Source organism: Sinocyclocheilus anshuiensis, unplaced genomic scaffold (genome assembly GCF_001515605.1).
Source record: "Sinocyclocheilus anshuiensis isolate Anshui unplaced genomic scaffold, SAMN03320099.WGS_v1.1 scaffold756, whole genome shotgun sequence".
In the NCBI taxonomy this organism is placed as follows: Eukaryota; Metazoa; Chordata; class Actinopteri; order Cypriniformes; family Cyprinidae; genus Sinocyclocheilus; species Sinocyclocheilus anshuiensis.
The window spans coordinates 219,522-240,031 of NW_015558581.1; the positions used below are offsets into that span (position 1 = coordinate 219,522).

At 37.4% G+C, this 20,510-nt stretch overlaps 3 protein-coding genes across 3 annotated transcripts in view; 2 read left to right on the forward strand and 1 right to left on the reverse strand.

Annotated features, from left to right (window-relative positions):
* LOC107679835 (semaphorin-4E-like) overlaps positions 1 to 3,683 on the forward strand; it is a 17,300-nt gene extending 13,617 nt beyond the window's left edge. Inside the window, exons 11-15 of the mRNA XM_016475529.1 lie at positions 324 to 546; positions 782 to 897; positions 1,809 to 1,972; positions 2,136 to 2,188; positions 2,965 to 3,683. Of these exons, the coding sequence (XP_016331015.1) occupies positions 324 to 546; positions 782 to 897; positions 1,809 to 1,972; positions 2,136 to 2,188; positions 2,965 to 3,683 (1,275 nt within the window). The remainder of the gene's footprint in view (positions 1 to 323; positions 547 to 781; positions 898 to 1,808; positions 1,973 to 2,135; positions 2,189 to 2,964) is intronic.
* A 1,250-nt stretch (positions 3,684 to 4,933) lies between these two features.
* Positions 4,934 to 10,562, reverse strand: LOC107679840 (secretory carrier-associated membrane protein 4-like). The gene is made up of 7 exons (XM_016475535.1): positions 10,492 to 10,562; positions 9,996 to 10,084; positions 9,428 to 9,556; positions 9,169 to 9,325; positions 8,991 to 9,092; positions 6,610 to 6,727; positions 4,934 to 6,513 (listed from the first exon to the last, which is right to left on the reverse strand). Exons 2-7 carry the CDS (start codon positions 10,000 to 10,002, stop codon positions 6,337 to 6,339), a joined length of 690 nt encoding a protein of 229 aa, XP_016331021.1. The 5' UTR covers positions 10,003 to 10,084; positions 10,492 to 10,562; the 3' UTR covers positions 4,934 to 6,336.
* A 641-nt stretch (positions 10,563 to 11,203) lies between these two features.
* Positions 11,204 to 20,510, forward strand: part of LOC107679837 (chromatin assembly factor 1 subunit A-like) — an 18,698-nt gene continuing 9,391 nt past the window's right edge. Inside the window, exons 1-9 of the mRNA XM_016475530.1 lie at positions 11,204 to 11,559; positions 12,482 to 12,529; positions 15,502 to 16,082; positions 16,172 to 16,219; positions 16,493 to 16,737; positions 16,820 to 16,880; positions 16,970 to 17,038; positions 17,422 to 17,636; positions 17,747 to 17,918. Coding sequence (XP_016331016.1) covers positions 11,505 to 11,559; positions 12,482 to 12,529; positions 15,502 to 16,082; positions 16,172 to 16,219; positions 16,493 to 16,737; positions 16,820 to 16,880; positions 16,970 to 17,038; positions 17,422 to 17,636; positions 17,747 to 17,918 — 1,494 coding nt within the window. The 5' untranslated portion in view covers positions 11,204 to 11,504. The remainder of the gene's footprint in view (positions 11,560 to 12,481; positions 12,530 to 15,501; positions 16,083 to 16,171; positions 16,220 to 16,492; positions 16,738 to 16,819; positions 16,881 to 16,969; positions 17,039 to 17,421; positions 17,637 to 17,746; positions 17,919 to 20,510) is intronic.

Sequence of the window (20,510 nt, forward strand, 5' to 3'; positions counted from 1 at the left end):
TTCATTGCGTGAACAAAAAATACTGAGATGTTTCTCAAATTATCTCCTTTTATGTTTCATAATTTATGTTAGGCCCTTGTAGCCTTAATGTTTATGTGTAATACAGTTTATGTTGAATCAAATAAAATATTTCTTTATAAAGCTGCTGTTTGCAATGTCTAATTGATACTTTCTCATTTAACACAATAATAGCTTTAAATAATCTTTTGTGGGTATTTTCACAGCCAAATTTAGTTTGCGCACCATGTAATTAATTTGATTAAACACTGTAATCAACTGACAGCCCTAATCTTATTTTGATCTGCCGATACTCATCTTCACAGTGTATCAACAATGCAGCGAGGAGCTCAGGAATAATGCAGTCGCTGGACCTCCCCGATAAAACCCTACAGTTCATCCGAGACCGCCCCCTCATGGATGACGCCGTCCGACCAATCACAGGCAAGCCCCTGCTGCTCAAGAGTGGCCCGCTGTTGACCCGCCTCGTCGTAGACCACGTAACTGCATCAGACGGACAGTCCTATCCTGTGATGTTTGTCGGGACAGGTGAGACTCCCATTCGCCTCTAGGGCAGAGCAGCTCTTTACTGTCGGTTAGAGGGTGTGTGTGTGTGTGTGTGTGTGTGTGTGTGTGTGTGTAAACAGTCCTTCACAGGAATGTTAATTGTACTTTGGACTGAGCTGTTTAAATTACAACCTATTGAATTTGTTGTTTTTACGTTAAATAATGTTGAAAAGCTGGATTTTGTAATGCAAGTCAATTGTTTTCTGTTTTCAATCAGAAAACGGTTATGTGCAGAAAGCAGTGAACTACGATGGAGAAATGCACATTATCAAAGAAGTAAAACTGTTTCAGAATGCTGAGCCAATTGACGTCCTAAGACTTCACCAGAATCAGGTACGCAAAACTGGGACTGTGCCTAAACTGTGAAAACATGTAAAACATGTGCCAAATCGGTTGTGCGGATCACTCCGCTGTGGCGACCCCCGATAAAAAGGGAGCAAGCTGAAGGAAGAGTGAGGAAGAGAGAGTTATATTTAGACTCACAGACTCTCTGTTTGATTGGATTCTGATTCATTTGGGTATTATTCAGTAATAATGTCCATTTATTTACATATGAAAGGAATTTTCTCTAAAGGGCACTGATTCAAATTTCATAATTTTTAACTATAAATTAAAAGAACTGGCTCGTATGAATCATACATTTCGGGAATTGGGCTACACTGATTGTGCTGTGTGTTTATGATTCACTAAAAAGAAGCGGTCAGTTGTTAATTACTTGTTAAAACTACATAGTCACATGTATTTTGTCATGTTTTGTTTTGAAAAGTGACGTGACATGTGACCAAGTATGGTTACCCATACTTGGAATTAGTGCTCTGCATTTTAACCCATCAAAAGTGCACACACACAGCAGTGAACACACACCCAGAGCAGTGGGCAGCCATTTATGCTGCGGCGCCCGGGGAGCAGTTGGGGGTTCGGTGCCTTGCTCAAGGGCACCTCAGTCGTGGTATTGAAGGTGGAAGAGAGCGCTGTACATTCACTCCCCCCACCTACAATCCCTGCCAGACTCGTAACCTTTGGGTTACGAGTCCGACTCTCTAACCATTAGGCCACAACTTCCCCATAAAAGCTTAAACAAAATGACAAAGGATTAAGTAATGAGTCATTTTCATATAACTTGATTATTTTTGTAACAATTCTAAGTGCCAATTGTTAGAAAGACAAAGTGGAGGAATATTTTTTTGTTGCATGTTTATCAAGAAACAATGCATGAATCAGCACGAGTTGTTTGTTTTGTCCAGTTGTATGCAGGCTCTGCATCTGGGGTTGTCCAGATGCCCGTCAGCAACTGCAGTCATTATTCTTCCTGTCTGGACTGTGTGCTGGCCAGAGACCCTTACTGTGCCTGGGACGTCCCAGCCCAACGGTGCTCTAGAGTACCCACATCACCTGAGGACGGAAAAAGGTAAAGCACTCACACACAAGTACAATCCCATATCAACGAAAAATTGCCAAAAACTGTTTGTTTATTGATTTAACCACTGTTTTGAATATCTCAAATCTACTGGACTATATATATGTATAAATAACATATACTGACAGTTAACATCAAACCTTTTGCATTTCAGCAATCTGATACAAAGTCTAAAGGACGGGGACGCCACTCGATGCCCAGCAATAGGTATTTATCATCTTTTTTTCTGATTCAATATTAAAGGAATAGTTCATTCAAAAATGAAGATTTGCTGAAAATGTACTCACCCTCAGGTCATCCATGAGTTTGTTTCTTCATCAGAACAGATTTGGAGAAATTTAGGATTACATCAGTTGTTCACCAGTGGATCCTCTGCAGTGAATGGGTGCCGTCAGAATGAGAGTCCAAACAGCTGATAGAAACATCACAATAATCCACACGACTCCAGTCCATCAATTAATGTCTTATGAAGTGAAAAGTTGCATGTTTGTCAGAAACAAATCAATCATTAACACGTTTTTAACTTTAAAACCGTTGCTTCTGGCCAAAATACGAGGCCGCAATCCATAATGACACTTCCTGCAGTGAAAAGGTCCATCTGTTGTCCTCTCATTTCAAAATCCACCCACATATTTGTTTAGAACCGTTTTTGCTTGTAAACGGAGCTTGATCTGTGCAGATTTCTCTCCTGATTCAGCCTACGCGACTTTTTCACTGTAGAAAGAAATACTATAGATGGGGGACTCATATTTTTTCTGCTTCACAAAACATTAATTGATGAACTGGAGTGGTGTTGATTACTTGTGGATTATTGTGATGTTTTTATCAGCTGTTTGGGCTGTCATTCTGACGGCACCCATTCACTGCAGAGGACCCATTGTTCAAAATTTCTCCCAATCTGTTCAAATGAAGAAAAAACTCATCTTGAATGGCGCCGCTTTTAAAATCAGGGTTATATTTAACATATTTTTTCTCTTCATCAGCTCCCATGGAACCAAAGATCCGCAGCCTAGTGCTGGGAAACAACATAAGGTTGCTGTGTTATCCAGACTCTAACTTGGCCCAGGTCAATTGGAACTTTGCTGGAAAGCCACTTCCCTACTCAAACAGGAAGTATACTATTTATAACGATGGCATCCTTATCTACAACGCCTCTGCCGCTGATGCAGGACGCTACACCTGCACGTCAGTCGAGCGGGTGAAAGGGAGAGACTACACCCAAACGCTGGCCATTTATGACTTGCGTGAACAATCAGCAGTAGTTGTGACAGATAAGATCAAGGCCACACTGGGAATCCTTCCTGAAAGCCACACGACATCATCAGGTTTGCATAAATCCGAAGAGCCTCCATGGTATTCAAAAACTGTGAGCAGTGAGAGTAAATGGATAGTAATGCAAGTGGCATTGGCCGTGCTGTCAGTTATGATGGCATGTCTGCTGATCTGGAACCTGTACATGGGCCACATCTCTCCATTTATGTGCTGTGGGAGGCAACTAATCAAAAGCCCCAGGAATCTTCCAGAAAGGGAATACATGCACACAGGAAATGATGCTGTGGACAGTAAACAGCAAATGGTCAGGTTGTGTGTCACAACGAACAGTGCTCTAGAAGACACTAGCTTCCACAGGAATACCACCAAAGGGGATACGCCAACGGACGTTTGTGTTTTTAAGTACATTACAGACGAGTCGGAGATTTAAGATTTGGATTTTTTTTTTTACATGATAATTTTGTATAATTTTTATACTTATTTATTTTTATTAATAATAAAAAAATATTTTTTTTTGCATAATTACTGTTTAAAATGCAATCTAAGTAAGTAGAATTAGAACTAATTGAAATTCAAAGAAATGCATACATTTTTAACTTGAAAAGCAAAGTTTGTCAAGACAATGTTCAGTTAACATAGTTTTGTTAGAAAATGTAGGTACATTTGAAAAGACAATTGCTGCCCTATTAAGGTAAACATCTTACCAACTAGTAGCTGCGTCCAAAATCACATACTGTTTGAGTAGCTATTCAATTTAATAGGGAAGTGCTCTGCAACATTCACTGTCAGTACCTTGGCCTAGATCGGAATTTTTTTGGTGCTGTAACCCGGTGTTGTACTCAAGTACACATTTCTTAACAACTATGTCTGTTCTCTCTCTGTTTCACCTCAATTAAAGGGATCGTTCACCCAAAAATGAAAATTACCTCATGATTTTTCAAGCTTTATAATGGCAGTGAATGGGTGCAGAGATTTTGAAGCCCAAAAAAGTGCATCCATCCATCATAAAAAGTACCCCACGCGGCTCTAGGGGCTTAATAAAAACCTTCTAAAGTAAATCGATGCATTTGTGTAAGAAAATTATCCATATTTAAAACTTTATAAACTGTAATCTCTAGCTTCCGCTAACTGTCGTATGTGCGTTCAGGAGAGAGTGGTGTTCCAGTGGATGACGGAGGACACAGGTGTAGCGTGAGCTCCGGTGAGAATATGCTAGTCTCGTGAGAACATAGTTTTCTTAACAAATCCTCCTTTTTACTTCTAATTCGTGACCGGTGTTTTGTTTTGCTCTCTCTTGTGCGCTTCCACGTTCATCTACATCCTACGTCATCCTCTGGAACGTGAACGCACTTACAACGCTTACACTTACAACAGGAAGCTAGACATTATTATGGTTTATAAAGTTTAAAATATGGATATTTTTCTTACACAAACACATCGATTCACTTCAGAAGGCCTTTATTAACCTGCCAGAGCTGTGTGGAGCCGTGTTTTTTTTTTTTGATGGATGCACATTTTTGGGCTTCAAAATCTCAGCCACCATTCACTCTCATTATAAAGCTTGGAAGAGCCAGGACATTTTTTTATATAACTCCTATTGTATTGCTCTGAAAGAAGAAAATCATATACACCTAGGATGGCTTGAGGGTTAGTAAATCATGGGGCAATTTTCATTTTTGGGTGAGCTATCCCTTTAATACTATGATTTTGGACATGCTACTAATTTCGCCTACTATATATTAGGGAAGTATGCATATTTAGAAGCAGGGAGTGACAACAATAAAGTCAACTTCATTCTGAAAAGGAATGTTTTTATTGAAAAAATGTTAGTTGGAGAGCCATTCTGGTCACATTTTAGATACAGGATTGTTAAATACTTTGCCTACACGAGGCCAGTCATGGAACATTTCAAAATCAGCCTCCTTTGGCTCGGTGGAGGGAGATCTTAAACGAAAAGTAATAAAGATCAAGTCACATGTTCATAATGAGTGCCTCCTGCCAACCGCATTTGTAATCCCAATGCTCCAATACGAAGCACAATGATTACTGTAATAAACCCAGGAATAATTGCAAAGAAATACATACTTAGAAGCCAGTATTAAAAATAGCACAGGATGTAGACCAATCGACCAATAGAGTTGTAGCACTTAAGGGAAATTCGAAAGCTATTGGTTCACACATGCTTAATTTGCATGAAGAATTAAGGCGGTCTTCATTTCGAAGATGTGGAAAGCTTTAAACAGAAAAGAAAGCAGGCACAAGATGTGTTTGCAAGAAACATTCTCAGTCATAGATCTTAAAAAATCTGCAATGTTTTGTTGCAATATAAAAAAGGTGTCATATGCAAATCATACTATTTACAAAGACATGCATGTGAGTCTTAAAAGTTAGGGAATAATTACCCAAAGTTTGACATGAATTGCAGAAGCACTGATGTGGAAATGTGAGAGCGCATTTCTCAAGGTAAACAGAAAAGCTGCCATGATTTAGAAAAAAAAAAAGTTACTCTTTTAAAAATCACTTTCCCTGAAATGGTAATGTGATTGTACGTGATACAGTGATACGTATGCATTTGTATTCTACACAATTCAGTGATTTGATATGCAACTATTCTGATTTCTTTCTCAAACAATTCAATGCAATGCTAAGAAAAATCAAGGCTCAGATGAACTGAGATGAATTCATCAACGCAAAGTGTCCTTTTTTGCTATTTTTATACTAATGGTCCATCATTTTGCTGTCTGTTTGAGAGTAGTACGTGTTGAGAGTTTTTAAAGGAGCAGTTTGATAATTTGGCTTGGTTATTGGCGTTTTGTGAGAATTTGCACCCAGGAAAGTGGTTTGACATTTTCGATCGTCATTCACATTAAATTAGGTTTCTTTAAGGAGTGATTTAACATTAGATCTTTTTGCTATATTAAGAAAAACATTGTACAAAAGCAACGGAACTATTCACAAGTTCGTGATCTGGCCGAAGTGTTTTCTTGGGGCAAAAATATTGGGTAATGTCCCACTGCAAACTGCCCCTTTAGAGTTAAGACGAGCAGAAGTGCTCTGGCTCCATCTGTAGTTCAGAAAAGGTATCACCAGCTCTCTGGGTAATTGGGCACTGCGGCTGGATACTGGGGCAGGCTGGGGCCGGTTTCAGAGATGGCGTTGAATCCGGCTTCTCTCACAGGGGCGCTTTTCCACGCGCCCGTGCTCCATTCTTCCTGTGCCTGCTGAAAACTGCCTCCTCCACCGCGATACAGTCGATGAACCTTTTAGAAGACAAAACTGATGTCACTTTCATTTTTGGTTTAAGTTTAATAATTTACTTATTAAGGGTTGTGTGTGTGTATGTATGCAAATCATACCTTGATAAGAATGAACACCATTAGAACTGTATCTATGGTAAAGAGCAGAGTACAGATGAGCATGAATATAGCCGAGACTACATTTGTGCCGAAAAACATCACTGTGGCAATCCAACCACTGCAAAAAAGAGAAAAATATGGCGAGTTAACATCGATGGAAGTAACTGATATTCCCACTCAAAGAGTGAATTCATTGAATCAGTTAAGCTCAATCAACAAGATTATTATTACAAATAACTATCAAAAAGTAGTCAGTGAGATTTTTTAATGTTTCTGAAATGAATTTCTTTTTAATGTCTCTTTCGCTCGCCGAGGCTGCATTTATTTGATCAAAAATACAGAAAAAACAAGAATATTGTGAAATATTATTACAATTTAAAATAACTGTTTTCTATTTGAATATGCTTTCAAATTAAATTTATTCTAGTGATGTAAAGCTGAATTTTCAGCATACTCCTTACTCGTATACATTCTAATATGCTGATTTACTGCTCAAGAAACATTTCTTATTATTATGAACGTTGATGTTTTTTCTGGAAACTGTTATACATGTTTTCAGGATAATTTGATGAATAGAAGGTTCAAAAGAACAGATTTTTTTTTAAAAATAGAAATTTCGTTTTAAAAAATCTTAGTGACTTCTTAACTTCAAAAACGAAATGGTACAAGGGTGTGAAGGGTTGAAAGGCCAAAATGTGAAGTTCTTATCTTTTTTTACTTCATCATGACACTGAAGTAAAAATATAGGATGTAATCCATCAAATTAGTTGCAAATGAACATGTATAATAATTAGGTTTTGTATAGCTGTTCTACAAAAAAAGAACTTTTTATTTTATAAAAAGTTTATTCTGTGCATCTTTTGCCAGGTCCCATGTACTTCTATTTTAAGGGAGCTAAAATAATTTGTGGTAATTGACATTAAACCACAAATTATGTCAACTGAACTCAAATTGAGTTTCATACAAGGGGTGGCCAAGGCTACTTCAGGGGGTTTATAGACAATGAAATAAAATAACCCTAACCTTGCATCGAAGGAGCATGAATGAATCCAATGATTGCTGATTAGAGGTAGAAGTAGGGCTGCACGATTAATCAAACGTGATTAATCGCGATTGTCATGCACATTTTGTCAGTAAAGCCGGTTCTGTGATTAGTAGTAAATCTCCATCACCTGCTTTCAGGAGGAGCAGCATTTACTACACAGAGCCGTAGTTCACTGACATGCTATGCAAAATCGCGTTCATAATTGCAGACGATATAATCGTAGGATTATGAAATCGTTCTGTGATAATGACAGCTGTTTGCGCATCTTCTCAGTGAACTACGGCTCTGTGTAGTAAATGCTGCTTCATCTGAGAATTTACTACTGATCGCAGAACCATGCTTCACTGAAAGATACGCATGACAATCACAGCTTCTGCCTAATCGCGATTTATTGCTTTTGCGATTTAATTTCGATTAATTGTGCAGCCCTAGGTAGAAGTGATAAATCACATAACCATGAGCTCTTTAACATGACAGATAGTGAAGTAACCCTTTCGGACCACACATTAGCTGAACATTCCTATACTTACGACACGAGGCTAAATTTGGAAAGATACTGTCTCTTTCTTATGTGATTAACTGTATTGGACAAAAGGTCTAAAGTTAACTTACACAGTGACTTAGCTTTCATTAAAGTTGTTCGGGAAACCTAAACCTGATGGTAACCCACTTTCTTCAAATAGGCTATGAACACTATGTGGCAAACCAGACATGTTCTCAGATTCAAGGAGACGGACCAAAATCTAGTCACCATACAGACAAAAAGTTCATCTCAAAAATGAAAAAAAAAATAAAAAAATAAAAATGGCCGTTGATAAGTTCAAATTGAAAAAAAATAAGGGCAATCTAATCTATCTTCTTCCAAACCTGTATAAATTTCTTTCTTCTGTTGAGCACAAAAGAAGATATTTTGAAGAATGCTGATAACCGAATGGTTGACGGTAGCCATTGACTTCCATAGTATTTTTTTTCATACTATGGAAGTCAATGGCTAACGGTAACTGTAAAGACAGAATTTTAATTTTTGACTGAACTATCCCTGTACGGAGTGTGACCCCCTTTAAACTTATTCTTGCAAACAATATTAATATCCTCTTAACATTCAACGTTAACGTAGATTAACAGCATGCCGTGCGCTGCATGTTAAAATAAATATTTCTTTCTCAAGAGGTGGAATGAAATTTCATCAAAAATATCTTAATTTGTGTTCTGAAGATGAACGAAGGTCTTACGGGTTTGGAACGACATGAGGGTGAGTAATTAATGACAGGATTTTAATTTTTGGGTGAACTATCCCTTCAAATACTGAATATCCTAACATTTAAATGTTACTCACCAAGCACCCCAACCAGATATTCCAAGACTCTGGATGAAGGCAAGAACACATTGCAGAAAGAAAATGAAGAAGAATGCCATGAAGTTGAAGGAACTATCAGCCCTAAAAAAGACAAAACCAGTTAAATCGAAGTGAAAACCTCAGCATCATTTGTCCTTTCCCAAAATGGACTCCTTACCGAAATGCTTTATAGAGTGGCCTGAACCAGCAGGTGTAGCTACATGGGCTGAAAACCAGCAGCCAGAGGAGCGCAAACCCAAAGTTGACCGCTCCACCCCCACCGGCCCACCAAGCTATGCAGGCCACCACATTGACGCATAGTGTGATACAGTACACTGAAAAACAGAACCGTCAGTCATCAGGTGCTTCAGTCAAACTTTGGAAAATCTGAAATCGAACTATTCACAGTAAAGGTTAGGCTACATTTCTTTACTCACACATCCAAAGATTGTAAACACGACGCACAAGCTGCTGGTAGGGTTGCGGGATTTCCTCAGTCACGTTCTGGTAAAAACATGGTTTTATGCGAAAAAACTTTGGCAGAGGGGGGAAGTTGTTTGCTCGATCTGTCAGGCAAAAATGGAAATGATTCATTTGAATCAAAGCAATAACAGGACTCCAAAAAGTATGGACTATTGTTTCCAACACAGAATAAAAAAATTAAAAAGGTAATCTCACAATTCAGAACTTTTTTTCCTTAGAACTGCGAGATATAAACTTGCAATTCTAAAAAGAAAAGTTGTGAGAAAACTCGCAATTGCAAGAAAAAGTCCCAATTACTTTTTTTATTTTGTATTTTGTGGCAGAAACAGAAAAAAAGAATTGCGAGATGTAAATTCAGAATTCAAGGAAAAAAGTCAGAATTGCAAGATCTAAACTCAGAATTGGAATATATGCGTGTTTATTTATTTATTTATTTATTTATTAACTTTTTTGTCTTCCGATAAAAAGCAAATGAAAACAGTGACATTTAAAATTTTTATATGCCAACCAAACTTGACTTACCCGTCATTCTCAATTTTGAGAAAAATGTTTATGTTTCTTGTGCTAGTGAACTTTTCCCTCTCTGGACTGATGAATTGAAGTTTTCAGTGCTAAAAGAAATACAAATATCGTTATAAACAGGCAAACATTCCTAAAAAAAATATAATCAGCCTTGAGATCACATCAGTTGTTATCACATTAAGCAAAATGATACATAACTGTTGAACACTACAAGCCACATAAGATCATACCAGTTGTCTTTATATAATATAAATGCTTATTTTGTATTAAATATGTGTTGTTGTTTATAACAATTCTATATTAACGACATTTCACAGTATTAGTGACATTTGAAAACGCAGTACAGGCCAACAGCTAACGTTAACCATGTCCAACACAACTGAAAAGCAATAGCCAAACTATACAATCAGAAATACTATTTCATGTGCTTAAGAGAAAAACGACCGCTTTAATAATACAACAAAAGCTCAGTTTTATATTCTGAATTATACGATACCTGTGCACCGCTAAATAGTTTGATGAGGATGCGACTGCAGTCCGCATTGAATCCTGGAAATCCCGTGGCGGACTAGCGTTCTGGTGCATTATGGGAATTGTAGTTCTAAAGGGACCTGTTCTGCACGTAGCGGACGGAAGTTGTAACTGTTAAAGACTACAAGACCCACTACAAGATGATCAAAGGTGCGGTCTCGTTGCTTGTGACTAGATAATTTACCAGTTTCCCTGCCTTGTGGCAATGTATGAATATGACACCTTTCTGTTGTTTTTGGCAGAAGCTTGTGAACATTTTCGTGCTTTTGGATTTAAGTGTATCTTAAGGATCTTTCAAGGACTTTTGCGGAATTACTGACGTTTGTACGTTTGATATTAAAATATTAATCTTGAAATGTGTCAAGCTTCTCAAAACTCTCTTGAAAAAAACACGGACTCCTTTTAAGTTTTATTTAGAAAAAAATACTTTTTTCTTTAAAAAAAAAATACTTTTAAATTCTTAAAAGTGCTTTTCGGTCAACAGAAACCCTCTAAACCAAATGTATAAATCAAAGCAGTTACACGGAATAACTTTGTGACTCATTATTTTTTTTAACCAATCCTATTCGAGGATCACACTCACTGTCCAATCACAGGCTTTGTCAGCACAAAAGGCACGTGTTGCGAGGCAGAGCCAACCGTGACAGCCAATAACGTGACTCCTCGTTGCTGTGACGCAAAACACCGCTGACCAATCGCAGCCTGCGATCCAGTCGCGCAACAGGCTCCCGCCAATTCTGAGCGGGGAACTAGAGGGAGTCTGATCGGGGAAGAGACGGGAACGACGGGACCGGGATTACACACAAAAAAACCACAACCTACAACTCTAACACTAACAGAAACCCAGCGAATTCGCCGTTGACACGTTAATGTTATACCTGGGAAAGACGTGGAGTCGATGACTAGCCTGAAGGAGCTGTGTACGGAGTCCAAAAAAGCGCTCCCCGTTTCTGTTTAACGTTTCCAGCGCGAGCGCGGATGGTGGTCGTGATGCTCGCGGGCGAAGAGCCTTTGGCCTCCACACCACGAAGAGGTCTGGTGTTTAATGGGAAATAAAACTGCTTTAATGCATGATTAAAATCGATATATAGGGAATAATACAGTAAATAAAGCCAATGAGCTCATATAGGTGGCTAACAACAGATAAGAGTGGAAAAACTCCCTATTTTACCGGATATTACTTCTGAAATGGTTTTTAGTTTGGTCTAGTTTTTCTGAGAGACGATAAAAATGTAACTTCGATGGCTTTCAAAGCATCATTTGGGGTTGTCGAGGGTTTTGGGATCATAATTAGCATGTTAGCAGGTGAGCTCAGATTTGTTATTGACATTCTTGTTTTCTGCTCACACAAAGAGTGACTTTCATTACGTGTAATGTTGATTTTTTTCCTGTATTCGTGCGGGTTTATCGAAATAAGTCCCGTTTATGTTGTTCTGAGCTCAGTCTAGGTCTTTGTTCCTCAGACTTGTGCTAATGGATGAACTTAATGTCTCCGTAGTCACAGGTTCAGTAGCCAAACTCACAGTCGCCACAGGCCTACAAACCATCATTCGCTGAAAGGCGGGAGATCAAAACTAAACATACGTGTGCATTATTTTAGCATTAACGCCTGCATTATTTTTTTTGGAAGTTTGTGCGCGCTCTGCGTTTTTTATGTTGGGGCTTTTTGACATTTAAATAGTTTAAAGTTACTACTTAACCTCGAAAATCAAATCTTTGGGTTCGATGTGACTGTCAACTAATAGTTAGCATGCAGTGGTAGCAGTTAACATACCTACGTTTTGACGAGACGTACTTTGACAACGAGTATTGTTTTGCGTTGACTATTGAGTTTAACGATGCATTAAATTTAATCTCAGATTAATTCCATTTGCATTTTTTGTATTGCCTCTATTTGCCTGCATATGTATTTCTGAGAGAGAATTTGACCTGAACAAACTCTTTATATATTTCAGGCATGGATTGTGTGGGCAAAGCTAATGCCAGCAAGAAGCTTGTTCAAGGTAAACAACTTAAGTGTTAATATCATTACTGCTGATTATAAGAATAAAACACTAAACCATTTCCAAATATGTTTTACAAAGTAATTCTTATAGTGTCACTGTCTTTGGGCTTTATTAGCTTTTAAAAACACTTCAATTTATTTATTTTTAGAAAGTGTTTTCTTTTCTCATGTTGATATTACTGTACTGTTGGGTGGTGGTGATTATAAAGCTAGATTACATATTCCCAGTTTATCCGTAATGTAAGATAAGAATACATTATAAAAAAGATGAAGTCTTAAAACCTTATCTAACGAGTAGTATTTAAAAAAATCTTTAGTTATATATATCTTAAATTAAAAAACCCAAATGTTTCTCTGATTGTAAGACTGACAATCCATTCTTTTGTTTCTGATTGGCTGGAATACAGTACATGACTTTTGCCCAGATTTTTGCCTCAGTCTGGAGGAGTTGACAGATTTCACAGAAAATCTTTTTTTTTTTTGCGTCCGAAATTATACACTATGTGCACTCCAGTCTAGTGTATGAGTTTTATAAGGTAATTTTGTCATCCATCAAGTCTAATAGCTCCTCTCCTAATAGCTATGTAATTGAACCTGCAGCCACTGAGTGTATAAAGTTTTTTAAATTTGAACCTATAATTAGGCTAAATAGATACTTTATTCAGGTATTTAAAGTGCACTTTTACTTTCAGTGTGAACCTATTAATTGCACTATACTAAAAAAATGGCAGAGTATAGTGCGCAAGTATGCAAATTGGGATGCACTTTGAGATTCCATCCAGAAGGAATGTGTGATTAATAGGGATGTTCATTTCGGTTAATTTTCCTGACCGACAACCGCTGCTCGTTATCCGAATATTAACCGTGAACTGAGAAAATTAGACTAATAAATTAGTATTAAATAAAAATTAAATGGACAACCATCTGTGATGATACATAAAAAATACAAACAAATATTTTATTTTAACGTGCAAACAGCAGCATGCAGAGCAACAGCAAAAACTGGATTCACACATTCTCAAATTATCACGCACCAGCATCGCTTCTGAGAACAGAGAAAATCAGAATAAAATAATATAAATAAAAAAGAATAAAATAAATAGGCCTGCCCTACACTATATATATATATATGTATATATATATATAAATTAAATACTTATCTAATTAAGATGACAAAACTAAAACATGAACTGAATACTTCTGTGCACTTTGAAGAATGGTACCGGTCTTGTTCTTCCCGTCAGATATAAAAATATATAGCAGGCCTACCTCAGTGTTCAACCGGTCTAGTTTTTTTAAAGTGACATGTCGACATGCTGTACGGCTAGACTGGAGCGCTGCCTGCTAACTGTTAGATCTGCGGCAAAAACACCATCACAAAAATCCTGTCAATTTGCGGTTCAGGACTTTTTATCGTGGTTTTGCAGTGTTGAGCAATATAGCCAATCACAGACATATCTGATGATTTCATTAACGCAGTGGCCAATCAGAGGCGGTTAAGTTATAATACACTGCGAACTCATTAAAACAAAGAAAGTGTACTTTTTATTAACTTTGTGAGATCACGATGAACTACAGGAAGATGAGTGATAGCTTTCCTTTGATAGTAAGGGGAGCACCTATTGCCCACTTTCTAGGTTATAATCCATTCAGAATTTGAATATACATTCACTCTCTGATAACCCAGAATTGCCACTTGCCATTGTGTTGCGTATACTACATCAGTTAACTAAGTGAAGGTGAAGCAGGTGGTTGCTCAGCGAAATATGTCTATCGACATACGCCCGTGAGTAAACAAATAACTTGTGTAGCCTATAACGTTATATATATATATAAGTGCTGTCAAACGATTAATCGCATCCAAAATAAAAGTTTATGTAATATATGTGTGTGTACTGTATATATTGTGTATATATATATAAATAAACATACAGTATATATTTTAAATATTTACATGTATATGTTTATATAATTTATATTATATATAAATATATTTAATATACAAATGTAACAAATTTTTCTTAAATATACATGCATGTGTGTGTATTTATATTTACATAAGTATACACAGTAAACAAAAACTTATTTTGGATGCAATTAATAGCAATTAATCGTTTGTAATAAATAAATTAATCGTATATATATATTTGTAGAAAAAAACCGTTTAACTGATAGCATTAATCTGTAAAAATTCTTACTGTCGGTTAACGATTAAACGGTCAATATGAGCATCCCTAGTGATTAGTCAAATTTTATTTTGACTTTTACTTCCAACAATTATGATAATTGAGGTAAAACAGTTACTTTGCCGCATTCCATTCCACGCAACTTTTTTTTTCTTCGCTGCAGTGTGCTTTCGTTCCTGTCTAAATGGAAAGATTTAGTTCACCCCAAAATTAAAATTGTCATTAATTACCCACCTTAATGTCGTCCCAAGACTTTCGTTCTGCTTCAGAACACCAATTAAGATATTTTTGATGAAATCCAAGACCTTTTTGACCCTGCATAGATAGCAATTCACCTGACACATTCAAGGCCCAGAAAGGTAGTAAAGACATCGGTAAAATAGCCCATGTGACATCAGTGGTTCAACCTTAATTTTACGAAGCTACGAGAATTATACGCTACTATTTGTGTGCAAAGAAAACAAAAATAACTACTTTTTTCAACAATTCTTCTCTTCTGTGTCAGTCTTCAACACGAGTTCATGAGAGTAACACTATTCATGCGTGTGATGCTCCTGAAGCAGGAGCCTGGTGTTCTGTGCCTGGTTTAGCAGAGTAATTTTCATTTTTGGGTGAACTAAAACTTTAATGTTCAAATCAGTTAAATGCAGTCTATTATTGCTAAACTACGAGACATGCTTGATACACAGATCCCCAGATGTTCAGTGTATAAAGCCCAGCAAATGTATGAGGTCTAGCATTTTATAATCTTTTCAGATTAACTAATAGTGTTGCCTCCCTACAGCACGTCTACCTTTCAAAAGGCTCAACCCAGAACCCAAGGATTGCAATGAGCCCAAAAGAACCAAAGGTCCGGTTGCCCCCAAGTCTTCTGAACCCAGTGCGTCAGATGGAGAAAATTATATGGACAACTCCTCCACCCCACTGCATCATGGCCCGGCGCTGGTAAATGGCCGCGGACCACTTGATTGCTTTATGAGCAGGCAGAAGCGTTCCCCGGTCCGCTCTGGCCCTGAAGCCACAATCGACCTCGCTGAAGACTCAAACGATGCTGTCAAACAGCAGCCTGCACCTCCAGTTGCTGCCACCTGCCCCCTTAGCGAAGAAACAACAAAGAATGCAGAACATGCCACAAAATCTACAGAACCAACCATGCCACTGACAAATAAAGAGACGGAGAAGGATGAAGATGCCCTTCCACTGCTGGACATCACTCAGGATTCTGACAATGAGGAAGAGGAGCAGCAGGAGACTGAAGTCAGTCACGGGAATGAGTCTGTGCTGTCGATTGGCTCTACTAGCTCACTCTCAGTGGTAGAGAGCTCACCAGAGCCCAGCAAGAGCGCTCCCACCACCCCTGCCTCTGTGAGTAGACATGAATTAATGCTTTATCGTTTTATCTCTTCTTTTGCTTAAAAGGTCAACCTATTGATCAGTCTCTTTTCTTTCTGCAGACATCACCGATTGATGCAGCTAGTAAAATGAAGAGAAGATCCCTTAAGGTAAAATCACATATTTTATCCTATTTAGCAACCAGCATTTTTAGTGTAATGTTAATCAGTCTATGGGAGTCAGATTTTTGTTACATGAGCCCAAAGCTGAAATTTTAGTAGCTGGTGTGGGTTATTTCTCCTCGCAAAAAAGCCCCAAACCAAGTTTTATCACAATGGGAATGTTTGCACTTTAAGGATTCAAGAAGGATTGATTGTTTCCTTTTAAAGTCTTGTCACTGTGGAATTCTGCACTCCATTTGAATAGCTCTTATTGTCCCTCAGAGTGTCCAAGAGCAGGAAGAGAAGTGGCGACGAAACGAAGAGAAAGAGCGTCAGAAAGAGGAGGCCAAAGCTGCCAAGGAGAGGAAGAAAGAGGTGGCCCGCAAACTAAAGGAAGAGAAGGAGAGGGAGAAGAAAGAAAAGAAGGAGAAAGATGAAAAAGAGCGGCGGGAGAAAAAGGAGAGGGAGGAGAAAGAAAAGGCAGAGAAACTAAGAGCTAAAGAAGAGCAGCGGCAAATGAAAATTGAGTGAGTGTCAGTAGTTGTACTGGTGTTTTTCTTCATTTCACAAAGGATAGGAGTTTTAAAATCTGGTGTAAATCCTATTTAGAGCCAAACTGGAAGAGAAAAGGAAGAAAGAGGAGGAAAAACGGTTGAAGGAAGAGAAAGAAGTGAGTGTTTTTATCAGCCTTTTTCCAGAGAGCTTCAAATCTGTTTTGCAAACTGTTCAGGTCCTCATTGCGTTTGTGCATGTGTTTAGCGAATCAAAGCTGAGAAGGCTGAGATTACACGGTTTCTACAGAAGCCCAAGACACAGTTGGCACCAAAGGTAAGAGTCACATTATTCAGTGTGGAATAGAGACCAGGTGGCTGTTTCATAAAACAAGTTTACCAAATAAGCCAGGTTTATTTCAGTTAGTCTGACTTATTGTCAGTTGATTTGGTTTAAAATAAGTCAGAATAACTGAAATAAGCCTGGCTTGATTGGTAACCTTGTTTTATGAAACGGCCCCCTGGTGTGTCAAACTTTCCTTATAAATAATTTACCAATGACATATGATGACATAATTTGAGAAGGAGGCCTTGTTGGACAAACAGGTAAGATAAAGATAAAAATCTAAATGCTAGAAATCTTTCCCAATGTAATGGCTGTCATGCTTTAAACTGCTTTCTTCTCCAAACATGTTTTGTGACTATTGTTCTGTGTTTCAGACTCTGGCGTCTGCCTGTGGGAAGTTTGCTCCTTTTGAGATTAATGCGAACATGTCTCTAGCTCCACTGACTCGAGTACAATGTGAAGATGCTGTTCTAGAGGAACTGGACCGTTATCTTGCCCAACCTGACAGCACTCTAAATGGACTGAAAGACTGGACTAGGCACAAACCTCGCCGTTCAGGTCCAACCAGGCCCAGTCACAGTGCAGTAAGGTAAAGCCACATTGAACCTGTTGCTGAGATATTGTGTGGAACACCAGCTGCAGTTTATATGAGAGTGAAAGGCTTATTCTTTGTTCGTTTTGTTTGTTCTCTGTTATTAGAGATTGTGTGGTCATAACTGACAGCCAAAAGGCAGATGACGTCCCAGACCGTCACCGTTATGGCCGCATGAAACTCCTGCACTTCCATGACAACTATCGTCCAGCTTACTGGGGGACCTGGTGCAAAAAGAGCACTCACATCTCTCCACGCTGCCCACTTAGACAGGACAAGGTAAAAACAGAGCCACCTTAAACTTTACTGTTGTTGTGGCAACAGTATTGTGCTTGTGATTACTGTCTAAATACACTTGTGTTGTTCCTGTGCTTCTTGAAAGAGGTAGGGTAAACGTACCTATTAAGCTCACCAAAATCTACATTGAGACATTTTTAGTGCACAAGATATTGGTTTCAGTGCAAAAAGTTATGTTAAAATAAAATATTAATCTCACACAAAAATATTAAATTTTATTTTAAATGACAAAAGCATTTCAATTAAGATATACATCATTAAATTCAAAAAGTCTGGCTGTGCTTAATGGGTACATGTTTGTACCCTTTAAGCACACCCCTGTTCCCATTAAGCTCACATCAAGTTTTATTAAAAATTGTGTTTATTTTAAGGAAATTTTTTTTAAGAAGAATTGTAAAAATATATATTTTTGAAGGTACAAAGTCAATAACAAAAAGAAAAACAACAGAAAAATCAAGCAACAAGACATTCAAGTCGATCAGTTATATATATATTCATAATGAAATGTCATTTAAGCACATTGCAACATCTAGACTAGTCCATGTTCAGCTAAGTAACGCATTCAAAAATCAGATAAAACAAACCAATAAAACATTTCATTCATGGGGATGAACACAGAAACTAGCCTCATTATGAAGCCTCTTATTAAATGGATGTCAACTTATCTATCGTCTCTTAAGGCTGGAATACACTGCACAATTTTAGCCCTGATTTTCCACAGATTTACAGTCTGGAGAAGTTGATGCTAGTTGCCAAAGGTCAGAGCCAGTCTGCAGATTTGAGTTGACAGAAAATCGATTAACTTAATTTAAAGCGACAACCATCAGTTAATATTTAAAGTCTGTTTATGAAGTATTTACATAGACGTTCAGTGTGGAAGAGCTTAATGAGAGCAGAAACAATTTGCAATAAATTTCATGTAATATTTATTAAAATGACAGGATTTTGCAAGATAAATAATCTAGGTCATGTATTAAGTTCATACATATTTTAATATGAACAACTATTATTAACAATATCTATGAAATTATAATTTTTCTTGTTGATGTTACACTGAAGCTGTGTTATTTTCATAGTAGTGCACCCTTTAAGCTCACCTTAAAATAATATGAAATCTTTAAAAATAGTGACGGTATATAAATGCATCATTCACTCATAATTACAAATTAAGCTTTTAATGTGATTGAAACTTTAAAAGTACATTAAAATAGAAACAACACAAAGTTCTTCAACATGGAAAGTAATAGAAATGTAGTAACTAAGTCATTTCCCCAGATAATTCTTTCATATCAGGCTCTGCGCTTTGACACTTTAAAAAAAAAAAATTTTATGGATGGGTGCTTTTTATTTAGCTTGTTTTGGACTGAAGCATGCAACACCCGCTGAGTGCCATGAAACAGCTTGAAAGATCAAAGACAATTTTTTATATAACTCCGACTGGATTCGTCTGAAAGAAGAAAGTCATATACACCTAGGATGCATCGGGGGTGAGTAATTTATGGGCTAATTTTCATTTTTGGGTGAACTAACCCTTTAAACATCTAAAAACCGCACATTTAGGGGGCTCCTCTTTTGGTGAAAGTTTTTAGACCGCTTTCAAAATGACCGCCAGACAGTGTGAACATACGGAGACCCATATCTCAGTGTGCTCTGATCTGATTGACTTGAAATTACAGGAGGTATATAGTAACAAACACATCAATTGGTTAAGACATCAAGTAGGATAATAAATTATTTTTTATTTTTATAATCTGATCTCAAAAATGGAAGTGTGCTTAATAGGTACGTTTACCCTAATTTTTCAAAAATATCAAGGAAAATTTAATTTCTTATAAGATAATCCATGGATACAGTCTGTGGCTGTATGTGGCTTTGTTTACTTAGGAAAAGTTTGGATGAGATCCGAACAGGACAATGGCTTGGCAGTTTTTCAGCATTCAGAGAAGCTCGTTGGTCACTGTCGAGGGCCCGAGAGTCCACTTAACTAACTGCGTCCTCTGATTTCAAACAATTCAGAAATACACCCAACAATGCCCCAACTCCCTCTGATTTTACAGCAACTCTGCATTTGAATTAGTGAGAGGACCTATTAAGATCATTTTGTATATTCATAATGAGTAACGTATGGTCTCCACCACGTAAAAATCACTCATTTCTAGCAAAAAAAAAAAAAACCCTGACAAATTTAAAATGTCATATACATTAAACTTTGCCAGAATGGAAAACAGGGTTGAAAATTTTGCAGCTATTGATAAACTTGTGTTTGTCATAAAATTATAGAAGTTATTCATAGTTTTAGAATTTTTTTTTGCACTGTACCTGATGAAATGCTCATGTTGTTGGCACACTAGTTTGTGTAAATAACAATTGACAATTTAAAAATGTGAGGTGTCACATGCGTTTTCTTCCTGTCAGTTGCGGCGAGTTAAAAAATGACCACGCGAAAGATGAGAAGGTGTGGGATTATTTTGAATTAGAAGGAAACGGAAAAGTTGTGTGTAAACTGTGTAATGTCAAATTGTCTTACAATAACTCTACTGGAGCGATGCGTAATCATATTCAATACAGGCACGT

Excerpts from the sequence above, each read along its gene's own strand:
- LOC107679840 (XM_016475535.1), bottom strand. Across the intron at positions 9,093-9,168 it reads CCACTCTATAAAGCATTTCG|GGCTGATAGTTCCTTCAACT; the intron begins GTAAGGAGTCCA and ends TGTCTTTTTTAG. Across the intron at positions 6,514-6,609 it reads TGGTGTTCATTCTTATCAAG|GTTCATCGACTGTATCGCGG; the intron begins GTATGATTTGCA and ends GTCTTCTAAAAG.